Source organism: Mirounga angustirostris, unplaced genomic scaffold (genome assembly GCF_029215605.1).
Source record: "Mirounga angustirostris isolate CCGP_5_RB_7025 unplaced genomic scaffold, mMirAng1.0.hap1 SCAF_13, whole genome shotgun sequence".
Classification (NCBI taxonomy): Eukaryota; Metazoa; Chordata; class Mammalia; order Carnivora; family Phocidae; genus Mirounga; species Mirounga angustirostris.
Window position 1 is genome coordinate 425,761 of NW_026991721.1, and position 20,117 is coordinate 445,877.

The 20,117-nt window shown below is 60.9% G+C and overlaps 2 protein-coding genes across 7 annotated transcripts in view; one reads left to right on the forward strand and one right to left on the reverse strand.

Annotated features, from left to right (window-relative positions):
- PHRF1 (PHD and ring finger domains 1) overlaps window positions 1-16,875 on the forward strand; it is a 30,896-nt gene extending 14,021 nt beyond the window's left edge. The window contains exons 8-20 of one of the 5 annotated variants that reach the window (XM_064575927.1): window positions 2,508-2,605; window positions 2,802-2,977; window positions 3,681-3,810; window positions 7,045-7,169; window positions 8,203-8,384; window positions 8,741-8,860; window positions 9,345-9,499; window positions 9,968-10,030; window positions 10,468-13,062; window positions 13,330-13,487; window positions 13,625-13,885; window positions 13,965-14,093; window positions 16,738-16,875. In XM_064575927.1, the coding sequence (XP_064431997.1) occupies window positions 2,508-2,605; window positions 2,802-2,977; window positions 3,681-3,810; window positions 7,045-7,169; window positions 8,203-8,384; window positions 8,741-8,860; window positions 9,345-9,499; window positions 9,968-10,030; window positions 10,468-13,062; window positions 13,330-13,487; window positions 13,625-13,885; window positions 13,965-14,093; window positions 16,738-16,764 (4,219 nt within the window). In that variant the 3' untranslated portion in view covers window positions 16,765-16,875. Of the gene's footprint in view, window positions 1-2,507; window positions 2,606-2,801; window positions 2,978-3,680; window positions 3,811-7,044; window positions 7,170-8,202; window positions 8,385-8,740; window positions 8,861-9,344; window positions 9,500-9,967; window positions 10,031-10,467; window positions 13,063-13,329; window positions 13,488-13,624; window positions 13,886-13,964; window positions 14,094-14,561; window positions 15,299-16,737 lie in introns of those variants that run through there. The other 4 variants (XM_054511742.2, XM_054511743.2, XM_045892946.3 and 1 more) reach the window with 4 other exon arrangements.
- IRF7 (interferon regulatory factor 7) lies at window positions 15,479-18,663 on the reverse strand. Of its 2 annotated transcripts, XM_045892951.3 has the most exons (10): window positions 18,547-18,663; window positions 17,975-18,286; window positions 17,732-17,894; window positions 17,433-17,646; window positions 17,086-17,141; window positions 16,820-16,991; window positions 16,560-16,637; window positions 15,973-16,485; window positions 15,767-15,885; window positions 15,479-15,691 (listed from the first exon to the last, which is right to left on the reverse strand). In XM_045892951.3, the coding sequence occupies exons 2-10, from the start codon at window positions 17,992-17,994 to the stop codon at window positions 15,536-15,538; spliced, it is 1,491 nt and encodes a 496-aa protein (XP_045748907.1). In that variant the 5' UTR covers window positions 17,995-18,286; window positions 18,547-18,663; the 3' UTR covers window positions 15,479-15,535. The 2 variants fall into 2 exon arrangements, with proteins under 2 accessions (XP_045748907.1, XP_064432000.1); XM_064575930.1 differs by lacking the exon at window positions 16,560-16,637.
- Window positions 18,664-20,117: the final 1,454 nt, after the last annotated feature.

The window sequence follows — 20,117 nt, forward strand, 5'->3', positions numbered from 1 at the left end:
TGACTTGACTGAGTGCAAGCAGGAAGCTGAAGAAATATGGTCTCGTGGGGCCCTGGGGCCGAGTGGGCGGCTCAGCACTCAGAGCTCAGCTCACATACAAAACCAGTCCTTCCTCCGTGTTATGGCCACTTTGGGCCTGGAACAGCTGGATGCTGCAGGAGAGGCCATTGGAGGTGGGGAGGACTGCCTTATGGGAGGACTGTGGTCCTTGTCACTGGCCTCACCTCTGCAGCCCAGGGCTTCCCAGCCGGATGCCAGGTTTGGGTGCCTTCTGGTGGTCCCCAAGGTGGCTGGTGAGCCCAGGAGAGGCTGTTGGAATGTTCGCTTACAAGGCCTCGTTGTTTTCCTGCAGCTTTTGAATTGGGCCCATGGTGCTCAATTCTTTACGCCAGAGTCTGTTCTTAATCCTTGTAACTAAACAGTGACTTTTAGGGATTTTATGTGCTTGAATTGTTTAGCATATAACAAAGCAACTAAGGGATGTAAAAATCCTGATGAGTCTAAAACATTAAGACCGATAAATATAGTGGTTTTATTTATTTATTTATTTATTATTTTTTTAAGATTCTGTTTATTTATCTGAGAGAATGAGATAGAGAGAGCATGAGAGGGGGGAGGGTCAGAGGGAGAAGCAGACTCCCTGTGAGTGGGGAGCCTGATGCGGGACTCGATCCCGGGACTCCAGGATCATGACCTGAGCCGAAGGAAGTCGCGTAACCAACTGAGCCACCCAGGCGCCCAGTATAGTGGTTTTAAACCACCATGCACCCTTACAATGTTAATATCTGGCGTCTGCTGAATCTTCCTATCGCTGTCTTTCATCTTAACGATCAAGTCTGAAATTACTCCATTACTCTTTTGGAAATGGAATCACAAGGCTGTAGATACACGAATGTGTGTAACAGATCCTTTGGCTGTTACAGGAAGTAAGGTACAGATTATCTGATTTCCTGAAACTTGCTATTTAATGTGAAGGTAGTATTGAGTCACTGGGGAAGCCATGGATGACGTCACTGCGTCCTGTCGCTGCCGCTTCCATGTGGGCAGGAGGTCAGTTCTGCGTGGCTGTGGCTGCCGGGCAGAGCGTTGTCCTCAGCTCAGGAGCTGTGCCCCCATCCTGGCGGCCACTGCATGACCCTCCCTCCGTGTGAGTCCACAACCAGGCTTCCCCATGGAGTGACTGCGCTGGACCAGGCTGGCCAGGCCCCACACCTGTCACACACACCAGCGGCCTCTGTTCAAGGCCCTGGAACTTGGCCTGAGGACAACATCAAGTGAACCGTGTTGGATCCTTGAAATCCTTTGTGAGAAGCTACAAAATCATTGCTTCTATTCCTGAGACCATGCAGGGAAGGATCTTTTGAGGCTGGGATCTACTTGGGGTGTTGGGGTACTCCCCAGGACTTGATGCTGGCCTGGGCTTGCTGGGTTGCATTCCAGTGAGGGGTTCATGGGGCGAGGGTTTCCACCTGTCCTGGCTCACCAGATGCTCAAATTTCAGCGCTGTGAGCAGTACATGGTCGTTAAGCTGCACTGAATCTGGGCTCAGGTCTTCAGGGATTTAGCAGGGTGTCCACATGGGTTTTTGTCTGGCTTGGGGCTATCTGGGGTCTTGGCATGAAGCTTGGTGAAGGCTGGCTCGGGCAGCCCATGCCAGCAGTGAGGTGACTCTTCCCAGACTGCTTTCCTTGAAGACTGCGTCGAAGCAACTGGAAGGCCATGTTTAGACCACATTTACGTCTACTCTCAGCAAACAAAACCTTTCTCTATTAGCTCCTCAGACTGGATTGTGAAGTGTGAGGTGCCAACATTTGAAACTCTTGGGGCTGCCAAGTGACAGTGGGGTGGGGAAGGACAATCTGAGGTTTCGTAACCAACCAGAGATGAGCCTCTAGGTGCCGGCAGATGCAAGACACATGCCACAGTCAGCCGCATGTCCCTCATAGGATGGAGCCAACCTGGGTCACGTGGCCACCTGAGTCAGTCCCTCCACACAGTATGCCTCCCGTGGAGGGTTCAGGGACCGTTGGGCCCCCTTTGGAGGACAGAGCTACCCAGCATGCCAGGGGGGAGGACTGCAGGAACATGAGGAGCCTAGTGTCTCCCGTCTGATGCACGTGGACCTCTTGAGCAGGCCGGCGTGCGCCATGTGTGCAGGGTCAGGTCTGGTGAGACGTTCAAGGCTGAGGCTGTCAGCAGTGCCTTCCTGTGTGCTCGTGGCCTTTTTTCTGCTGGGGAGAGGGAGCCCTGGGTCCCTCCCTCTCCTAAGGACCCCTGTCCGTGGGTCCGGGCCCCACCCTCATGATGTCGGTTAACCTCACCCCCCCCCGCCCCAGAGACTCCATCTCCAAATGCAGTCACTTTGGGTATTAGGGCTTCAACATAGGGACTGGGGGGACACAGTTGTCTAGAGCAGGGTGCGCTGCAGTCTTGGGACATGTTCAGACGACAGTCGGTGGCTCACTCAGTTGCTGGAGCCCTTGTCTGCCTCCCTCTTGCTCCTGCAGATACCACATGGAATGTCTGGATCCTCCTCTCGGGGAGGTGCCGGTGGATGAGTGGTTCTGTCCAGAATGTGCGGTGCCTGGAGCTGCTCCTGCCGCTGGTAAGGCACCACCTCCTTCCCAGGCCAGGAGCGCGCAGGGGGGCTTCTTGTCTTCTGGGAGAACTTGTAGGGCTTTCTGTCAGCGCAGCTGTATGGCGGTCCATGGATTCAGGGCAGCCCAGGCCCCAGGAGATGCCCCCTGCGAGGCTGAGGGCGTGGTGGGTACACATCAGTCCAGGGTTTTCTTTCTTCCCAGATGCAGGGCTTGTGAGCGAGGAGGAGGTCTCCCTGCTCTTGGCTGATGTGGTGCCCACCACCAGCCGGCTTCGGCCCCACTCAGGGAGGACCCGCGCCATTGCCAGGACACGGCAGAGCGAGAGAGTCCGAGCAACTGTGAACCGGAATCGGATCTCCACCGCCAGGAGGATCCAGGTGGGTGCGCGCGCCATTGTGGCTGCCAGTCCTGCTGCAGAGCTGCTCCCACTTGAGCCCGTCTGGCTGCTGCCCACCCTGTGGCAACACCAGCCGCGGGCAGCCCTGGGAGGGCAGTGGTGGCTCTCCTTTGCAGTCTGGCAGCTCACCCAGGGAAAGCGGCAAGCTGACGGGCAGGGGGTCAGAGGTCCTTGTGGGGGCTGGCCCCATCACAGATGCCTGCAGTCCTTCCTCACTTCCTCCTGTGTCCACCTCGTGCCCCGTGTCCTTTCTCCCTGGTCCCCAGCCTGTGCCGCCCCCCCCCCCCTTTGCTGGGTGACCCTGCTGTGCACGAGCACAGTTCACTGCATCAGCCCTGGCTGTGCCGTTCACGCCTCACTGCCTGCCTCGCCCTCATCCTTCATTCTCACCCTGAACTTGCTTCTTGGGAGGCCCTCCCAGGCCCTGTAGTGCCTGCAGGAAGCTCTCAGCCATTTGTCTGTCAGAAGCAAGAAGGGGACACCGGCTAGGCCTGGTACTGGCAGGCCGAGGGCATCCAGCTTCTGTGGTTCCCTTGGTGGGGGCTGGCATGGGGCTCCTCCAGGGCTCCCAGGTGGTGCCACCCCCACTGGGGTCCTGCCCAGAGTCCTCTGTAGGGCACAGGGAGATGCGTGAGAGGCCCGAGGGCGGTTGCCCCGCTGACGGCACCCTCCTTGCCATGTAGCATGTCCCACGGTACCTCATGTCTTCTCTGCTGGACGAGACCATTGAGGCCGTTGCTGCTGGCCTGAGCCCTGCTGTGTACCAGCGCCCCGTGGCGCCCCGAGCCCCCGCCAAGCGCAGGAGGAGAGCAGGTAAGCCCAGGTGTGGTGGCTCGGTTGGTGGCCACATGCGTGTGTCCCTGAGAAGCAGTAGGCCACGTGCTCGCCCCCCCCCCCCCCCGGAGCTTCACCCCCAGAGCCACGTCAGGTTCTGCAAGCTGGCTTTTTCAGGTCACAGACGTCCCGCACAGAAGCCCCTCCAGGCCAGGCGGGTTTGGTCCGCTCTGTCCTTCTGAACACCCACCGCAGACCTGCACGCACATCTGGGCAACGCGGCCGCCCTGACCTTGGTTAGGAAGCACTGTGCAGGACTGGGTGGCAGAACTGCCTTTTTGCCCCTAAATGCAGCAGTACGCCAGGAAGACCTGGTTTGGGCTTTTCTCTGTGGGAGCTGTTGAAGTGATGGCTTCATTCTTGTCCCTTGCCGCGTTGGTTCTGGTGATTTGGTCCTAGTAAGTCAGGTCCTTGCCTGGGGCCAGTAGGTCCCCCCCGGGGAGAAGCCTTGGGGCAACACGTGTCCGGTTCCTCCCTCGCGTCATCCTCCGGCGCTGAGCGTGGGGATGGCTTCCAGCATCAGGCTCGAGCTCCGTTCTTCAGTGGGCGTGGGCTCCAGTGGAGAGCTCCCCCCGGTCATCTGTTTAAAGCACTGTGGCTTATTCAGTGGGTCACGATCTGAGGTCTGGTAGCGTCAACTTTATTGATCCCGGTTTGATAGCGAGGACTCCTGCCCTTCCCAGCTGATGCCCCCAGCCCCCACGAGGCAGCCCTGGCCTCTTCGCACTCGATGTCAGTTTCGCCTGTTCTCAGACTTCACGTAACAAGACATTCACGAGATCCTGCATGTGTGCTGGTGTGTCACTCAGCGTGGTCATTTCGGAGTCTGGGTGGTTGTGGGTGTCAGGGGTTGATTGATTTCCGTTCATTGTTGAGGAAGACGGATGTTACGCAGACAGAGCGCAGCTTGTTGACGCGGTTTCCCGCGGGGGTCGCTTGGCTTGTGCTGGTTCAGGGCTGTTGCGGACAGAGGTGCTGCGAACGTTCCAAATGTCCTTGTAGCCTTGTACCCGTGTGTCGTAGGCACGCGTTTGGTTTCTCTGAGGAAGGAGAAGACCAGACCGTGGGCTCCCTGGGTCAAGATGCAGTTAAGGTTACGTGGCTCTCTGTAGCCGCATCAGCAGCACGAGAGCCGAGTGCTGCGCGTCCTTCCCAGCCCTGGGGTTGGCCGGTGTTTGTCCTCACCGTGACCGTGGGGTCTGTGCGACATCCCTGCCGTGCCCTGCGTTCCCCACCGTTGGGCTGAGACCCGGGTGCTGTCTAGCTCTGTTGCTGTGGGGGTGTGGGAGTGGGGATCCTGCATTCATGTGCCTCCCCAGCGTGGGCCCATGCTCTGTGCATGTTCTCTGCTGAGGGTGGGCCATCCCTGGCTAGTGGACAGAGCTGGGCAATCCATCCGAAAGTCACGCCGATTCTTGACTCAACTTATGAAGGTTATAAGGTTTTACTTGTCTCCCATCCACGTCTCTCGTTTCTCGTGTCAGGAATCCCACATTTCAGTGCTAGCTCGTGTCAGTGCTCACCCCGTTTCCATCCCACAGAGAACAGCCTCAGAATAACCGTTCCAGGTCTTGCCAGCGCTGTAGTTCAAGGCGGGACTGGAAGGTTTTCCTTTTGTCCCCAGCGCGTACCCCACTAACGGCAGGCCGCACCCCCATTACCTGTGCTCGGGCTGAGAATAGTTCTTCTGTCTTTGGTTATGCCTTGTTTGCTTCATTTTGCATCGTAGTTCTTTTTTGCATTGGGTTCTTTTTTGGTTTTTTGTTTTGTTTTGTTTTGTTTCGGCTTTGTTAGTGGATTTTTTCTTTTTATAGGCTTCTCTCAACCCTTTGGAGGCATAGGGAGAAACGAATAGTGAACCCCCACTCAGCCATCCTGTCGCCCAGCCTCAGCTTCACTTCCTCCCCTTTACCTGCTCCCTCCCATATTAGTTTGAAGTACATCCTTCATGTCATCATCATTTTACTTGGAGGTATTTTGTAATGTGTTTCAGAAAGATACAGTCTTTTTTTCTTTCAGCTGAAGGGCAGTGTCTGTGTGACACCCGAGAGGGGGAATAGTAATTCCTTAACACCGTGAAGTAGTCTGTCAGTGTTGAAGGTTCTAATTGTGTCATAAATGGGATAGAATTTTAAAACCCAGTTTATTTGAATCCGGAGCCAAACAAGATCCATGTGGCACTGGCGGCTGTCTGGTGAGCGTCTCCTTGTGCTCTGGACGGTGGAGGGAGCCAGGTCGCCGTCCACACCCCTCCCAGTCTGGCGGCCCGCACGCCGTCCTCGGAGCTGCAAAGTCACTCGCCTTCACCTGGGACTTTTGTCTGTTTGGATTTGTGTTTGCAAGTTGCCTGGTGTTGGGAGCAGGCAGCACCTGCTGGTCTCCCTGCTCATGCTCCTCGCTCAGCCCCGTGATCTCACTGAGGGAGGCAAGGAGAGGCTTTCCTCCTGCGCCGGCTGCCTCCGAGTCCTGCGGGGGTTTGGCCAACGAAGATTCAGGCCTTGGTTTGTTTCTTGGAAGCACCGAGTTGCTGGTAGTGTCCTTGCAAAGAGCTCGGTTAGGGTTGTCAGCAGCATTAGGGACTCACGGATTTAGACATGTGTGATGTGTTAATGGCATTCCACGATCGCTGCATCTCCATGGAATCCGCTCCGTCCAGGCTGAAGCCCCTGTCGGTTTCCCGGGGGTACCGGAGCGTCATGGAGTGAGAGTCGCCCTTGAGCCCATGGTAGTGTCCCTGAGGTGACTGACCATGGCCGAACCCCGGTGTTGTGCGGTTTAATCTTTAGGACGTGTTCCTAGAGATGCGCGGTAGGTCCTCTGTCTTCCAGTCTGTGGGGAGAGTTCTCTGTGGTTCGACCAGGTGGGCACACACCTGGGGCCATTTGTTTCCTTTTACTCTGGATCGCCAGGGTTGGTTGGTTGTTTATTTCATTTTGTTATATAATGATGTGAAATGTTTATTGGTTATAAAAGTCAGATTTGCAAATTGCTCTGCACTGCCTTGCTTTCCCTCTCTCGCTCCTCCATGGGGAAACGCTGTTTTTTAAATTATGGCTTATTTCTCCATTAAAAAAACCCAATACAGTGCACATGCTGTCTATATGCCAGGTCCTGGCTGTGTACGGCACGTCCTTGAGGTGGGGACGCCCAGGGGCTGGGTGGGGGGCCTCGGGGCCCACAGGAAAGCATAGACTCTCAATGTGCTTTTTGTAGGAAGACGGAAGAAAGTGTCGGGAAGGAAAACACAGTCCAGGTCGTGTGCGAAGAGCAGGAGCTCCGGAACGAGGTCTAAGAAACGCCAGGGTCGTGTGAAGAAGAGAAAAGGGAAAACGTCAAAGGTAGCCTTGGAGGGTAGTGTTCCCACTGCGCCGGTCAGTTCCCTTGTGCAGCTAGGTGGTGGGATGCACAGAAAAGCCTCCTTTTTCTGTATTTACTTAGAGGTCCACTGATAAAAATGAACATTTCCACAGGACACATTGAAGATGGGGCTGGGACAAGAGATTTTCCAGGACCCTTCAGAGCCGGGCGTCCTGAGGGGTTGTGTATGACTCTTGGCACCCCAGGGGTGGGCAGGCCAGAGGGTGTGGAGGCAGCAGGGCCGTGGCCACCAGCTTGTCCGGGAGGCAAGCAGATTGTTAGCTGGGTGGGGGAATGAAGAGAGGGATTCTGGCTGGGGCGTGCGGCTGGGCTTTCAGCCGGAGTGGTCTCGGCCTCCAGCTCTCTCGCCACCAGGCTTTCAGAGCGGGCCCCTCGTGTGTGTGCAGCCCGTGTCTCATGTCCCTGCTCTGAAGTACCGTCCTCACGGCAGCTCCTGGCTGGACATTGAAAGCACGTTAATACATGAAACACAAGGAGCTCGGTTGTGGCCGTCGTTCAGGTGTTTGCCGCATCTTTGTGTGAATTTATACTCAAGGTCGTTGCCGTTGCCTGACCAGTGTAAATTCATGTGGAAACCGACACCTCCGTTTTACATGGAGTACGGGAGCCGCCGCTCCGCTGGTTCATTGAGGTGGAATTCCTGGAGGGATGACCACCCGGGGGCACCTGCGGCACGCCTGCCCGTGTGGGGCTGCCAGTCCCCTCCGCGCTCCTCCTCAGTGTCAGGTCACTCATCACCTGGGTGGCCCGCTCTGCTGCTCGTGGTTTTGTGTTCAGAATCAAACACCACCTGCAGTGGCAGGTGTGCCAAGGTGGGGACGTTGGGACGTGTTCGTTGATTCTGTTGAAGCAAAACCTCTAGAGTGTTACCGTTAATACACGGGAGGCCCTTTGGCTCTGGTGTAGCATTTCCTCAGCCTACGGTGTGGTGTTTCTGGAGCCTTTAGCTCCCGGCTTGCTCGTCATTCCTTTCCTTTTGTGACTTTGGTTCAGAATGAAGCCACAGCCCGCTCCCGCATCGCACGGACCCTGGGCCTCCGGGGTCCGGCCCGCGGAGCCTGCATCCCATCTGTGCACAAGCCAGCAGACCCCTCTCTGGGGCTGATGCGTGCGGACATCGGAGTGGCCTCTCTCTCGCTCTTCGGAGACCCCTATGAGCTGGACCCCTTTGACAGGTAACTGCAGGGGGATCTCCCTCCCTCCTTTCTTTGTGGGCAGTGGCCTCGGATTTTGCATTTGCACAATGAGGGTGAGGATTCCTGACTCCTTTTCAGATTCACATAGGTGGTGTGTGTAGAAGGAACTCTACAACCTCACCTGCTCACGTGGAGGCAGGTCTAGTTTGCACATCTGCCCCACCTGCCCTGTGCCCACTCCGAGGCTTGGGCAGTTGCCAACATGAAGCCAGTCTGTGGGGCCCGTGTTCAGTTTGGGGGCACAAGGGCTGCCATGTGTGCAGTTGAGGGGCTGGGGGTCTCCCTGGGCCTCCAGTGTGGGGTCACCATTCCTTTGGCCTATGTGCTCTCTCCAGCAGTGAAGAGCAGTCTGCAAACCCTGCTTCCCCTTTGAGTGCCAAGAGGAGGGTTCTGTCGCAGTCAGCGCTGCGTTCTCACCGGCCTGTGGCCAGGCCCGTGGCCATGGGGCTCTCCAGGTGTGTGCTGGCAGGGACCGTGGTCCGGGGGTGGTGGGGTGGCCACAGATTGGCCTTGCGCTCTGCCTGCCCCGGGAGGAAGTGCTGCAGTCAAGGGCACGAGCTTGGAGTGGCAGGCCACAGTCTGCCTGGGTGCGAGCTGGGGCCGAGTAGCCACGGGTGCTTGGGGCCACCTCTGCCACAGAGCTGCTGCCCCTTGGCTGGATTGTTTGCTTCTGTTTCACCCCTCAGTGAAACCAGTAAACAGGCTGCCTGTTGGTGGCAGTTGGGGTCGGAAGCATCAGATGATTTCACCTCAAACAGCCTGCTTTTCTTTTGTCAGAGCTGCTGGATGTATCTGATTCCCTCCGCATGCAGGGCCCCGGCAGGTGGCCTCTTCTGCATATGGCAGTCAGGACCTGGCGGGGGGTGCCGGGGCTGGGGGGCACCTGCCTGGCTCGAGGGACTTGGGCATGGGGAGGCAGCCGTGGGTCTGTACCTGCAGGAGGAGCGTTCCTGCTACAGCGCCTGAGCCAGAAGTGGACGAGGCCCCCGTCCCAGACCTGGTGGGGAGCATCCTGTCAGGCCAGAGCCTCCTGATGATGAATGGCGCAGACATCATCATCCACCGGGATGGCTCCCTCAGCGCCAAGAGGGCAGGTGAGGCGGCCGCTGAACGAAGCCCAGCGGTGTCCACGGGGACGCCCTCTCTGCCTTGACACTCTGGGAAGTTGAGGGGGTCATGTGACCCACTGGTTCTCCTTGTTTCTGAGCGAGCGGTAGATGAGACATTTGAGGAACTAAAATGCATTCTCTGCTGAAAATAGACGTGAAGGGGCACAATTTTCTCAGTTCGTCTCTGTTCATTCTACATGACTTTCTGAGCAGAGTTGACAGGCTGGTAGTTTATGTGATGATGGGGTTTCTGGGCCAGTCCACAGACCCTCAGAGGCCGTAATGTGGCTGGTGTGTGTGCTCACAGAGCCATGGAACCAGCCCCTGTGGAGCCCTCCCCCATGTATCCAGGCCCTGGCAGGTTTTTGGGGTGGGGGGTGCCCAGCCGTGGAGGATGGAGCAGACTCTGCCTCTCCCGGCCCCCCCTTTGTGACAAGCATCTGTAACTGGCAGGGGCACTTTCTACGGCTACAGAGCACAACTGTGAAACACAAGAGAAAGTCCCCACTGTGGCAGGTGAGCCCCGAGCACTGCCCCCAGGCTCCCAGGTGCACAGAGGTCTAGCTCAGGGAGCAAGTGGGAGGAGGCATTTATTTATTTATTTATTTACTTACTTACTTACTTACTTACTTATTTATTATTACTTTTTTTTTTTTTTTTTTAAGATTTTATTTTTTTTTGAGAGAGCAGGCACACAAACCAGGGGGTAAGGGGCAGAGGGAGAGGGAGAAGCAGGCTCCCCAGCCTGACACAGGGCTCAATCCCAGGACCCTGAGATTGTGACCTGAGCCGAAGGCAGATGCTTCACCAACTGAGCCCCCAGGCGTCCCGGGAATAGGCATTTACAAGCACAGCTTTTAGGAGAAAGCCATTGTGATCTGGGCCAGACAACGGACTGCGCTCCATAAAGGAGGTGGCGGGGACTGATGGCCGCTCACCCTCTTGCCTTTCAGCACCTGTTTCCTTCCCACGGAGTACCGGCTGGAGCACAGGTGGCTCGTCCCAAGGAGGGAAGCACCCTGGGCCCATAGCACCTCAGTCAGGAAGCGGGTTGCAGAGTGCGGGGCTGAGCTGTCCTGGCACGCCGGCGCCCTCCTGTGTCCCTGCACTCAGGACAGGGGCGACTGTGAGACTGGACTCGTCGGTGACCCCTCCGTCCGGTCAGACTCAGAACCCGTCAGGTGTGTGTGGGCCTGGCTTAAAGCAAAGGGACAACCCCCGATGCGATGGCGACACCCGGCACATTCTGCCCCCCAACTCTGTGTCCTTGAAGACCTCCGCTAGCTGCTCTCACTTGCCACCTGCTGGCGCACTGCTGGACCAGGCCCTGAAGCCGGTTCCCAGGAGGCCCGACATCTCTGAGCTACCGAGGATACCAAAGGTCAGAAGGGAGGACAGCGGCGGCAGACAGGCGGATGTGGCTCCCCCCAGTGAGCAGCCTGTTGAGATCCCCAGTTCCTGCATCAGCCGGCTCACGGGCAGGGAGGGCCCCGGGCAGCCTGGCCATGGTGCCCGAGCAGAGGGCGAGCCCAGCAGCAGGGGCCCACAAGAGCCTGGCCCGCACTCAGGGGGCGGCTCCCAGTCCCCCGCCTCGCTGGGACCCTCGAAGGGGAAGGGTGTCAGCTCGACCTTTGAGAGCTTCAGGATCAATATTCCCGGGAACACAGCACATTCCGGCAGACTCTCCAACCCTGGCTTTTGTAACACGTTCCGGCCTGTTGACAATAAGGTGCAAAGGAAAGAGAACCCCTCGCCCCTGTTCTCCATCAGGAAGACCAAACAGCTCAAAAGTGAGATCTACGACCCCTTTGACCCCACAGGCTCTGACTCCAGTTCTGCCGGCAGCAGCCCCGAGCACCTGGGCTCTGGCCTCCTGCCCTCTGAGATCACACGCACCATCTCCATCAACAGCCCGAAGGCCCCAGCGTTGCAGACTGTGCGCTGTGTCACCTCCTACACAGTGGAGACTGTCTTTGGGACGGAGCCCGAGCCTCCTCGGGGGCCTTCCTCCAGCGGGCTCGAGCTCCGGGGTGAGGGGGCTGCTGAGAGGGCCTCCGACCTGGAGTGCGAGGGGCTGGGCAAGGGGGCTGCCGAGGGCCAGGGCTCAGCCTCCCGGGCACAGAGGCCATCCCCACTGGAGCCGTGGGAAGACAAGGACCAGCTGCCCTGCAGTACCTTCTTTGGCTCCGAGGAGCGGACGGTGACCTGCGTGACTGTAGCCGAGCCAGAGTCCCCGCCCAGCCTGGACGCACTGCAGACGACCACCCACAGGATCGTGGAGCTGAGGTCCCCTTCCTGCTCCCGCTCCACATCCAGCTCCCGTGGCAGGAAGAAAGCCAAGAGGAAGCGGGCCACTGCCAGGGAGCACAGGAGGACCCGCTCGGGCTCCCGCTCAGGTTCCCGCTCCGGGGACAGGAGCTCACCGTCGGTGTCACCACCACTGGGTGAGGACCACCCCAAGAGGCAGCAGACCAAGTCCCGGGGCCGGAGGTCTTCCAGCGACCACTCCAGCAGCCACGAGCGAGCCAAGCGGAAGAAAGCGAAGGACGAGGGCAGGAGGAGGAAGAGGGAGTCCTGGGGCCATGGCCGGCGGAGGTCCAGGTCCCGCTCAGGCAGCCCCAGCAGCTCCTCCCACGAACGCAGGGAGAGCAGGAGGAGGAAGCGGAGGCGGTCAGGGTCCAGGTCTCGGGGGAGGGAGTGCTCACCCCCCAGCAGCCTGGAGAGAGCCCGGAGGCACCGGCACCTGCGGGAGAGGAGCCCACGGGAGAGGAGCCGGGAGCGGCCGCGCACCAGCTGGGGCTCCCATGAGAGGAGGAAGCGTAGGTCCAGGTCACCAAGGTCGCCAAGCACGGAGCATAGGTCCCGGGAGTACCAGCGCCCTCGTTCCCATGAGAAGCGGCCGAGGCCTCGCTCCCCAGAGAGGAAGTTGGCAGCCGCTCCCGCGGAAGGGCAGAAGCCCGACAGGGAGCAACCAGCCAGGCCACCGGCCTCAGTGGGAGCAGACGCCTGCCCGGCAGGGGCCGAAGCCCACAAGGCCGTTCCAGAGGTACCGGCTGAGTGTCCGCCCGAGGATCTGGATTACGGTGACTCTGTCGAGGCAGGGCACATCTTTGAGGATTTTTCGAGCGAAGCCTTCTTCATGCAGCTGGATGACATGAGTTCCCCACCCTCCCCAGAGAGCACAGACTCCTCCCCGGAGTGGCACTTCCCACCCACTCCTTCCGTGCCGCCAGCCAGCCAGCAGCCGGACACCCGCCTGGCAGTGGCTGTCATCAGACGGGAGGTGTCGCTGATCCATGGCGAAGACGCTGCACAGCCCCCGCCCCGGGCACAGAGCCCCGAAGAGAAGCCCCTGCTCCAGCAGGACGCCGCTGGGGCTGCTGTGGTGCCTAGCACCCTGGGAAGCCAGGCTGTGGGCGGGGTGCCCATGGGGAAGGAGGAAGGCCCCTCTCAGACCCCCTTGCTGCGGGCTAAGGCCCTGGTGAAGAGAGTCACCTGGAACCTCCAGGAGGCCGAGAGCGGTGCCCCTGCCGAGGAGCGAGGCCTGCGTGAGTAGGGTCCCGCAAGCACTTGTGGGGGTGGACTGGGGCAGCGTGGGAGGAAGGCCACTGGTTTGTGTGTGTGTGTTTGGGGGTGGGGGTGGCACGCGGACCTTTTCGGTCACTGGGGCAGCGTAGGCCGTGGGGCAGGGAGGTGGCTGCATCCTGGCCTGTGGTCCTTGCTGCTGGGATGCTTTTCTGGAATTTTCCAGCCAGGAAGCAGCTTCTGGCCCAGGGTGGCCACAGAGCACCCACCTCCCCTGTGTTGGCCCTCAGGGACGCCGCTCCACAGGCCCCAGAAGCCCCGGGAAGGGGTCCTGGAAACAGAAGACATGGGCCCCTCGGTGGGGTTCCAGCAGGCATCCTTCTCTGAGCCCCCTCCCCCCGGATACACACTTCCAGAGTCCAGCTTCCCCGACGCTGAGCCCTCTCAGGTGAGTGCCTGGGCTGGAGGGACGTGAGCTGGCGCAAGGCCACACAGGCTGGGGCTGAGGACTTCCCTCTCTGGCCGGGGCTCTTCCTGCTGTGGGGGTGGGGAGCGCTGCCCTGAGCCGTCCGTATTTCTGTCCAGGTTTATACACCCAACCTGCCCCCTGCCCCAGCTCTGCCCGTGAGTCTCCCGCCGTACGCACCAGCCAGCCAGCCCACGGTCCAGTTTATCCTGCAAGGGAGCCTTCCCGTGGCGAGCTGCGGGGTCGCACAGAGTCCAGCCCCAGTGCCCACGGCCCTGACCACAGCCCCCGAGTCAGCCGGCTATGCCCCCAGCACCGGCAACTCCGAGGAGAGGTCGGCCGCTCCCAGGCCTGCTGCAGAGAAGGTCAAGAATGAGGAGGTGAGTCCGGGCCCCCCCTCCGGCAGGGGCGGGCCGTGTGGCCCCCAGGCAGGGCGGTCACACGTGTGCTTGCTCTCAGTACATGAAGAAGCTGCACATGCAGGAGCGGGCGGTGGAGGAGGTGAAGCTGGCCATCAAGCCCTTCTATCAGAAGAGGGAGGTGACCAAGGAGGAGTACAAGGATATCCTTCGCAAGGCCGTGCAAAAGGTGGGTGCGGGTGGGTGGGTCTGTGCCGCCGCCTGCTGACCCAGACTGCGGGGTACCGGCCTAGGGCTGCACAGCGAGGGCTGGGGCAGCGTGGTCACACTGCCAGAGGCCACTTCTGTTCTCCTGTCACCGTGGCTCGGAGGTGCTCAGGCTAAGTAAGCATTGGTGTTTGTGAGGGGACAGGACTGCGTCCCTGTCACCTGTTCAGCAGGCGAATAACAGAAGGTACATAACACACCACACTTGCAGGTGGGAAAGCGAGAGCCCAGGGCGTCAGGGCCAAATGTGTGGCACGCCGGCGACATGTCTCTGGCTGGGAGATGGACCCTCAGCAGCTGTGCGAGGCGGACCCAGCCGGGGGGGGGGGGTGCCCCGCTGTGTGCCTTGTGATGGGGACCCCACGGGCTCAGTCCCTGTGATCCCCAGGGAGGCTTCTGGGTCATTTGTGCCTCTCCCCCACGCCCCCAGATATGCCACAGCAAGAGCGGGGAGATCAACCCCGTGAAGGTGGGCAACCTGGTCAAGGCCTACGTGGACAAGTACAGACACATGCGCCGGCACCGGAGGGCCGAGGCCGGTGAGGAGGCGCCCGCGCAGGGCGCCGAGAGCTGAGGCTGGGCGCGGAGCTGGGGCTGCTGGCCCCTGCCCCTGAGTGATTCTGTTGGGAGTGGCAGAAGCAGAAACCTCTGAAGACGCCCAGCCAGCACTCCTGAATTCAGGGTTACCGTGATCACATGTGGTCTGTGCACCTGTCCTGCTCACAGTTTAAAACTGGACTTTTTTATATGTATATTATAGATACACAGTTTCCATTGTGTTCTAATTTATCAAAAATGGATTATCTTTAGAAACTTCTCGATTGACTCAGTACTTGAAAGGCGAAGCCTTTGGTGATCAGGAGGGGCCTGGGGGGTGGAAGGAGCTCCTTGTCCCTTCTCACAGATGGCCCGATTTTATTTTCTATAGTAATAAGGGAAGGCCATGGCCCAGTTCTCTGTTGTTCCGCTCTGTAAGTGACGCTCGTGTTTGCTGCCTCCCACAAACCAGAGCGCAGTGTTGGTGGGTCTGGAAGGCAGGGGCCCTGCGCACAGCACAGAGTCAGCCGTTTGTGGTGCCCCCCCCCCCGCCAGCACAGCTGCCAGGAGCAAACGTCTGCTGTTCCCAGAGCGTTTTGTATGCTTTGAGTAGAGTTTGTTGGCTCTAAAGTGTGTGGCCTGTTTCTTCATTGTGAAGACAGAGGAGAGTGGGTGGGGGCAGGGGTGGTCACCTCCCTTCCTGGCCCTGTAGGTCTTGTGGGCTCCCGGGAAGTCTGTGGTGCCCCTTCTGAGCTCCAGCCCCAACCCTGAGCCCACCCCTGGTCAGGACACCAGTGGGATTCTTGAGTCTTTTTTTTTTTTTTTTTTTTTGAGTCCTTTTTATTGGGCTGGAGAGGGGTCTGGTCCTCAAGCCGGCTGCTCCACCTCCATGAGGAAGTGCTCAAGGTCCTCGTAGAGGCTGTTGGAGCTGGACAGGCAGAGGCCGAGGCTGCTGCTGTCCAGGGAGGACACCCCTTCTCGCTGCACGCACTCCAGGTGTGCCCGGCACAGCCGTGGCTCCAGCTGTGGGGAGGGGAGGGTGTCGTCAGGCCACAAAGGGGCTGCATGCGGCCTTGCCCCCAGGACCCCAGGCCTCACCTTCACCAGGACCAGGCTCTTCTCCTTGGGCCTCCCAGCTGACAGGTCCTGCCCAAAGCCCAGGTAGATGGTGTAGTGTGGGGAGCCCCGACGCCGGCGCGCCCGGAACTCCATCATCTCTGCAGGATAGGACTCTGGTGAACAGGGCCCCAGCAGGACAGGAGGGGGCAGGGACGGCACGGCCCCAGGTCAGGTGCGTCACTGACCTCGGAAGAAGGTGCTGAAGTCGAAGATGGGGGTGTCCTGGTTCCTCTGCAGCAGGCGGGGGGTTGTGGAGGGACTGGCAGAGCCCAGGGGCCCGCCCACCTCCCAGTAGACCTTGCACTTGCCCAGGCGCCGGGCCCACAGCCCGTGCCCCCGCAACTCCAGCTGCAGGCCAGGGGCCACGTGCTGCAACAGCTTCTCTGTGTAGTGCAGCTGCTTCTGGTCAGGGAGCTCGGCCGGGCTCGGGAAGGCCACGTGCTGGGGCTCCGTGGCCGTGGCAGCCGGGCTCGGGGGCCCGTACAGGAACACGAAGCTTGGATGCCACACCACGTCCTGCAGCACTGTGCGGCCCTTGTACATGATGGTCACATCCAGGGCCCTCAGGCTGGGCTCTGCCTGTGGTCCGGGCTGTGAGCAGCTGGGCCTGAGCAGCACCTGCTCACCGGCCCCTGGGGGGCAAGGCTCCACCTCTTGGGGGGGCTGCCAGGGCTCCAGGGCCGGGGCTGAGCCTGCATCTGGGGAGGAAAGCTTGAGCTGGCACCCGGTCCCCCAGCCCCTCCCTCCTTCACACACCCCTGGCTCCTCTCACCTGTCACCTGGGCCTGGTGCCAGGGGGCTGTCTCGACTGCCCCTGGCAGGGACGGCTCCATGTCTGGGAGCTCCGGGCCTGAGGGGGAGAATGACGGCTGGGAACAGCTATACTGGCCCAGCTGTGGCTGGCTCCTTCCTCACTCCCACCCCCACCCCCACCCTCTCCCTCTCCACAGGGACTCTGCCATCCTACCTGCTCCTGACCTGTAGCATGGAACCCTGCAAGGCTGAGCACCCCCACCCAACACAGCCTCTCACCAGGAGCCTCTGGGGGTACTGGGTCCACCCCCCATGCAGCTTCCAGCAGATGGTCCTCCAGGCAGCTCTGCTCTAGAGCCTGGAGCAAGAGGTCCTCAGCATTGCCAGCTGGGCCAGAAAGGTGGCTTGGGGCACAGGGCTCAGGGCTCAGCCCGAGCCTAGGGAGCCCGCCCTGCAGGGGAAGAGAGGGCCAGTGTAAGCAGCGCCCCAGCCCCATGAGAAGTGGCAGCCCCGACCTGGGAGCAAGGAGGGCAGAACGATCTTACCAGCAAGGGTAGGGCATCTTCAAGGGTCTTCTCCTCCCCCTGGTGAATGCCCGCACCTTCCGAGAGAGAATTGGGATCAGGGGAGAGTGGGATGAGACGCTGGAGTGGGACGCTTGGGTATGTGTCCCTGGGTAGGCCCTCAGAGCTGGGTGTCCCCTGCCATTAATCCCAGCAGGCCAAATCAGCTTTCCCTGCCCTCCCCAACAACCTGGCACCAGCCTCTTGGAGGCCAGTTTCTGAAAGCACGAATCTGCCCCAGAGGCTGTCCATCCAGTGTCTCGCAGCACCGTGTCTCTGCCCTGAACGTCCTGCCCCCTAGACGGCTGCCCTCCCCTGGGGCTCCTCACCTCTCCACCCCAGCTTGGAGCTGAGCCCGTACACTTTATGTGGGTCAGTGGGGTCCCCCGAGTTGTCTTGGAGCATCACAAAGCGCTGCGTGCTGCGCAGCGCACAGCGGAAGTTCGTTTTCCAGCTGGCGCGGAGTGCGCCCTCCAGGGCCAACTGGTCACCTCCGCCGCCGCCACTGCTGGGCGGCCACCTGCCGCGGGCGACAGCCCAGGCCTGGGGAGGGGGGTAGAAGGCGGAGCCTGGGGGCGCGGGCCAGGGCCTGGGCCGGCCCTCCCACCTGGTTGGGTTGGGGTCCCACCTTGAAGATGCGCGAGTCGGCCTCTCCCAGGTCCTTCCGCGCGAAGTGCTTCCAGGGCACGCGGAAGCGTGTGCGGGCCGCGTCCAGCCACCGCAGGCCTTCGTAGCGGCCGCTGCTGACCTCCCCCAGAAGCCAGTCTCCGAACAGCAGGCGCGGGGGCCCCCTGCGGGCGGGGCGACCGGCCGGGTCAGGGTGCGGGGCAGGCGGTGTGGCCGCGCACCGCGGGGTGGGACGGGCGCTCACCTGTCAGGAGCCACGGCCATCGCTCCCTGCAAAGGACTGGCGTGGAGAGGCAGGTGGGCCCTCCGCGGGGAGGGGTGGTCACGGCCGGCAGGCAGGTGTTGGCACAGGTGGGAAGCGGTAGGTGCTGTGGTCCAGCTGTTACAGGCGTTGGGACCACAGATGTGGTTGGGGGCTGATGGCCACGACGTTGCCGAGGTGTGGGGTTCTGGGCAGCGGTGGCGCTGATGTGACCACAAATGTGGGGGCGCACACACGTGAAGTCACAGGTGTTGAGCCAGCACCCAGACCCGGGTGGGAGGGCGCTGGGGGGCCCTGCGGAGACACCACCAGAACGGCCGCGGGGTGGGGCGTGCCCGGCGCGCCGGGAAAGCGAAACCGCGCGCGCCGGGAAAGCGAAACCTAAGCCCTAAGCCGGGAAGTGAGGGCTGCGCTGCTCGCGACCTGCGGCCTGCGGCCGCTCAGCGTGCAACCCCCACCTCCCAATCCCGCCCCGACTCCGGGACCGGACCCTCCCCGCCACCGCCCTGCTCTGCACTGCCCTCGCGCTCCACGCGGGCCAGGGGTCCGAGTACCTGCGTGCCGGGCCGCCGCGGCGGGAAGGTTCGTCTCCCCGAGAGGCTGGGAACAAGCGCTTTTATGGGGACGGGCCGGGGGCGGGGCTGCAGCTGCAGCCGAGGAAGTCACGTGCTCTGGCGGCGGGTTCCCTTGTGTGAGGGAGTTCCCCAGGACCCCCCGCGCAGGTTCCTGGGTGCGGGTGGGGGTCGTGCAGGAGCGGCAGGAGTGGCCGGTCCTGCGGGGTCCAGTCACTCCTCTCCCTCAAGGCGCACCCCCGGCACATGCAGGGTCGGGGCAGGGGGCCTCTGGCAACTAACGGGGGTGGGGAGGCAGCGGGGTAAGCTGAAGACCCCACACAAAACCAGGCTCTTCTTTTTTCCAGGAAAGTGGGTCATGGAGGAGGGCGTTGGGCAAGTGGCAGCCCTACCGTTTGGATTCTTTTTTTTTTTTCTTTTTAAGTAGGCTCCACGCCCAGAGTGGAGCCCAACCGTTGAATCTTTGCCGTGAAGACCCGAGCTGAGATCAAGAGTGGGCTGCTCAACCGACTAAGCCACCTAGGCCCCCCCTTGGGATTTTTTTTTTTTTTTAAGATTTTCATTTTATTTAGAGAGCTTGTGGGCATGCGAGGGGAAGGGAGGGGCAGAGGGTTAGGGTCTCCGAGCGGACTCCCCACTGAGGGCAGAGCCCTACCCCAGCTGGATGCCGGGACCCAGAGATCATGACCTGAGCAGAAATCCAGAGTGCACCAGGTAACCGACTGAGCCAACCAGGTGCCCCCACCCCGCTGCCTTTGGAATCTTGAGAATTGTTCAGACAAGAATACTCAGACACCCTTGAGAATAAGACATTTGGAAAGGAATTCGTGGTGCCTTTTCATTAGGAAAAACACCGATGACCCCGAAGGGACAGTGTGGTGGTGAAGTCCTGCCTGCGGTCCTGTCCCGACGAAGCCAGCAGAGGGGGCTCTGGTTGCCCTCACAGCCGGGCCCACCTGCCCCCCTGGCCCATGGCCTGCAGCCACTGCTCCCAGCTCCCCTCACCCGGGGAGCCCCTGCACAGAGCCACAGGTCACAGTCCAGGCGCCAGGGCCCGGTGCCTCTTCGCACCGAGCGCCGGGCGTTTCCTGCCCCGACGGGACCTCACAGGCGCACTGGCTGGCACCCGGAACTTGCTTTCCAAAATGAGTGTTCCTGAGGTGGCTCCTCAGTTACCCGCAGGCCAAGAATCTTCCTGTCGGGTGGGGAGGTGGGGGATCCGCAGTGCGGGGTGCCCCCCTCCTGCGACCGTGGTTAGGCCAGGAGAGGAACTTGGGCCGCCAGCTGGCGCTGGCCTGGGAAGCCCCGCGGACGGCGGGCGCAGCAGGTGGTTTACGGGAAGCGGCGCTGCGCTCCAGGCAGGGGCAGGGGGAGGGCCCAGCGCACACCCGGCGCGGCCGCGGAGGACCCGGGGCCGGAGGGGGGCGGGGGTGTGTGGCGCGGGCGGGCCACGCCGTCCCCTCCCACGGCCGGCAGCTCCGGGGGGACTCGCGCGCAGCCGAGCTTGGAAGTTGTCGCTTTATTGTGCGCCGTGGCGTGGGGGCGAGCGGCCC